General features: G+C 42.3%; 1 protein-coding gene across 1 annotated transcript; it reads left to right on the top strand.

The window, feature by feature from the left end:
• Positions 1-460: 460 nt before the first annotated feature.
• On the top strand, positions 461-1,746 carry LOC118491582. Its single transcript, XM_035989462.1, has 2 exons — positions 461-1,671; positions 1,743-1,746. The coding sequence occupies exons 1-2, from the start codon at positions 461-463 to the stop codon at positions 1,744-1,746; spliced, it is 1,215 nt and encodes a 404-aa protein (XP_035845355.1).
• The last annotated feature ends 2,034 nt before the right edge of the window (positions 1,747-3,780 follow it).

Raw genomic sequence — 3,780 nt, 5'->3', positions numbered from 1 at the left:
TTTGTACTGGGTCAGGAGAACAGTTTGCTGAAGAAGGGGAGGTCGGTAGTGGGTCCCAGTCGTTAGATCTGAATTGAAGGGCTTTTGAATGTTCGGGGCAGGCGGTCTCTAAGGCGGTTCAGTCAAATAGCAATCAGGATCGGGACGCTGAGGGGGATTCCGGTTTCAACCTGGTCGATGAAGTGGCGGAAACTATTAAATTGGGAGCTCAGATCGGTGTTGATTTGCAGCACAACGAGGAGTTAGTGGCAGATTCTATCTTGGTTGAAGGTATTAATGGGCTAGTTCCATGAATTTTCTTTCATTAAATGTGAGAGGTTTGGGGGGTGGACATAAAGCTTGTTGGATTAGCAGTTTACGTTCGATTAATATCGTGCATTTTCTGGTTTTACAAGAAACTAAGTTACCCGTTATCGAAGAGGACGTTGTTGCGAGACTTTGTGGTAACAAAAATTTTAAGATGGATTTTATGGGTTCTTCGGGTCAATCTGGAGGTTTAGCGTGTGTTTGGGATCCTTCGATATTTTCGGTTGACGGTGTGGTTAAAAATCATAACTTCTTGGCTGTCAAAGGGTGTCTAAAGGGGTGTGGTTCTCGTTTGAATATTTTCAATGTGTATGCTCCTCAAGGTACTTCAGCTAAGAAGTCCTTGTGGGACCAGTTAGAGGTAGAAGTGGTGGGCTTGGATGGGCTCTTAGTGCTGGTTGGGGACTTTAACGCTGTTAGGTTTCCTAAGGATCGGAAAAATTCGTCTTTTAAGCCTTTGTGTGCTCGTAAGTTCAATTCGTTTATTTTTAATTTGGGGCTTTTGGAGTATAAGATGAGTAATAGACAATTTACGAGGTGGAGTGGTGACAGCAGGAAGATGAGTAAAATTGACAAATTCCTTGTTAGCGCTGATTTTTTCTCCAGATGGCCCGAGGCTTGTCTTAGGGCTTTGTCGAATAAACTATCGGATCATTGCCCTTTGCTTTTGGACACCAAGGATCTTAGTTTCGGCCCTAAACCCTTTTGGGTTTTCAACTCTTGTTTGGGCCGTGACGGTTTCGAGGACGTGGTTGTAGAGGCGGCATCGGCTTTTGTGGGCTCTGGTAATCCGGACGTTGTCTTTAGTAATAAGCTCAGATTTATTAAGAACCGGATCAAGGCTTGGAGAGATAAGATGAGGGTTAAAGAGAACGAAGAGATTGCTTTGGCCAGAGATGAGCTGGAAGATCTTGAGTTGATCATGGAAATTCGGGATTTGTCGGAGGATGAGGAATGGGCTCTGTCTGAAATAAAGAAGGTGATCAATGATTTTGATGAGAATAAAGCCAGGGATACTAAGCAACGCTCTAGGGTCAAGTGGATCAAGGAGGGGGATGAGAACTCCAAATTTTTTCATGCAATGGTAAACAACAGAAAGGCGTCTAATGCTATTCATGGGCTCTCTATTGATGGCTCTTGGTGTGACAATCCCAGTCGGATTAAGAAATTTATTTTTGAGTTCTTTAGGGAAAAATTCAAAGAGAAGGTGGAGCTTAGGCCAAACATTGTTTGTGACAATCTCAAGAAGTTGAAGGATGCGGATGTGGAGGCTCTTACCCAGCGTTTCGGTTCTGAGGAAATCAAGATTGTTGTTTTTGAGTATGGAGATGATCGGTCTCCTGGGCCTGATGGTTTTAATTTCAGGTTTTTCAAGCACTTTTGGAGGTTATTCGAGACAGATTTTTTTAGTATCCCGCATGAGTTTTTTCACTCAGGTAGTATCAGTAGGGGGTGTGCAGCGTCGTTTATTGCGCTAATTCCTAAATCCAAGGACCCGGTGGGTTTGGGTGATTTTCGTCCTATTAGCCTGGTGGGGGCTATTAACAAGGTGATTTCCAAGATTCTGGCTAATAGATTGAAGCAGGTGTTAGATAGTGTGATTTCTGAATCTCAGTCGGCTTTTATGAAGGATAAATTTATTCTTGATGGTCCCCTGGTCTTGAATGAGGTTTGCTCGTGGTTGAAGAAAAGTAACAAGAAAGCTTTTATTTTTAAGATTGAATTCGAAAAGGCCTACGACAACGTTAATTGGAACTTTTTGGTGAATGATGTGCACAAAATGCAACATATAAAGTACATCAATTGTGGCTTAAAACTAACCCTTTTTAGTACTAATGTTGGAAAAAGTGTGCTTTTGTCTTCCTTTTGTATTTTCAGGATTAAATGAGCTCAAAATAACAAAAGAAGCAAAAAGAGAGCAAAATCTAACATAAATACAAGAAAGGGAACAAAAGTGACATGCCCGACCTCCCGACAGCATCTTCCCAAGCAAAACAAAGAAGACAGAAGACTGCCCACCACGGGGCCGTGCCCAGCGGACACGGGGGCGTGGTCAACTTCCTGCAGACGCATTTATTGGAATTGCGAATTGCAATTAATGAAGAGAGAGATTCGGATGGACACGGGGCCGTGCCCAGCGGACACGGGGCCGTGCCCGAGCTTCTGTTCAGCCTATAAATAGGAGTGTTTGGAGCTCTTGCAACTCTTCCCTTGGCACGCCACCTCTCTCACACTTCACCCACCACCCACCACCACCATAACACCATCATCCACCACCATCATCCATTATCCATCATAGAGTGTGTGAGTCGTCTCGGGATCCAAGATTGATCGTAAGAGCTCTTGACAATCAAAGGCCATGTTTGCCTAAGTCTCTTACATCACTTGGTGAAGACAAGTGTTTAGTGTAATACTTTTTATTTTTAATCTTTTGCACTTTTTAATTGGTTTTGTATTAATGACTTTAATTACTAGTTTCTTATGTTGAAGGTGATTCTTCCTTATCGTTTGTCCGTGGTGTCTTGGCATTATTTTACCGTCTATATAAAATAAAAGATTTTCACCATTCATATCTCCACGGTCTATATGGAGGTATGTTGGCTACCTGGTCGGGGGTTAAGGGAATAGTTTGGTAAGAGTCTTGCCATTGTTCAGTGTATAGATCCTGCAAAGGACCTGGGTCAAATTTAGTAGGACCTCCTTCAATACCCAAAAGGTATTGGATGGCGGGGGTCCAAACTCTTTGATCCCCTCATAAGTTAAACTACTATTAAAACTTTAACCCAGCTACTTAGGACCGTATCCCTGCTGACTCAGACTACTTAGCTGAGGGTAACGTCGCCTTCAAAAGAGGGTCTACCACATTATGCATTAATATCACACCCCAACCGATGGCGGAATCATCGGGGCATGGCACTGAGCGAAACAGATTGTCCAGAAGTTTCCATAACAATTATCATCACTATTCAGTTTAAATAACACGTCCCATACCGTGTCCCAAAATAATTCAAACAAATTATTACAGATAACAACCAGTCAAGTATTCTGTTCCGACAACTCAGATTTAAATAAAACAAATAAATATTGTTCAAATGCTCCTAAAGACCCAGCCTGACAAGATCTACAGACAACTATGCTCTAGTTGCTCTTTCCTGACAGACAACTATTTGTTGGGGGCCTCTAGAGCTTTATTCTAGCCTCGCTTTCCTAGCAAGCAAACATCTTAAACACCTGTCACATACGTTAAAATAAAGTCAATACATAGAATGTAAAGGTGAGCATACAAGTTTGATAATAGCATATAGAGTTCGAATAGTTTACGCATAACCAACACGTACACAGAGGAAAACGAAGCATGTTAATTATCGACATGGATCTATCGATACCACTGACTGCGGGTTGACTGTCCGAGACAGTTCGCAATACATGATTACCACCGTAATCCATGCAAGTAATTGTGCTTAACAACCCCTA

The sequence above is a fragment of the Helianthus annuus genome, chromosome 4 (genome assembly GCF_002127325.2).
Source record: "Helianthus annuus cultivar XRQ/B chromosome 4, HanXRQr2.0-SUNRISE, whole genome shotgun sequence".
NCBI classification, from domain to species: domain Eukaryota; kingdom Viridiplantae; phylum Streptophyta; class Magnoliopsida; order Asterales; family Asteraceae; genus Helianthus; species Helianthus annuus.
Note: the sequence above shows the minus strand (reverse complement) of the source record. Positions and strands in the feature narration are given on the sequence as shown.

Bases quoted from the DNA above. Each gene is read 5' to 3' on its own strand.
- LOC118491582 (XM_035989462.1), top strand. From the start codon at position 461: ATGGATTTTATGGGTTCTTCGGGTCAATCTGGAGGTTTAGCGTGTGTT.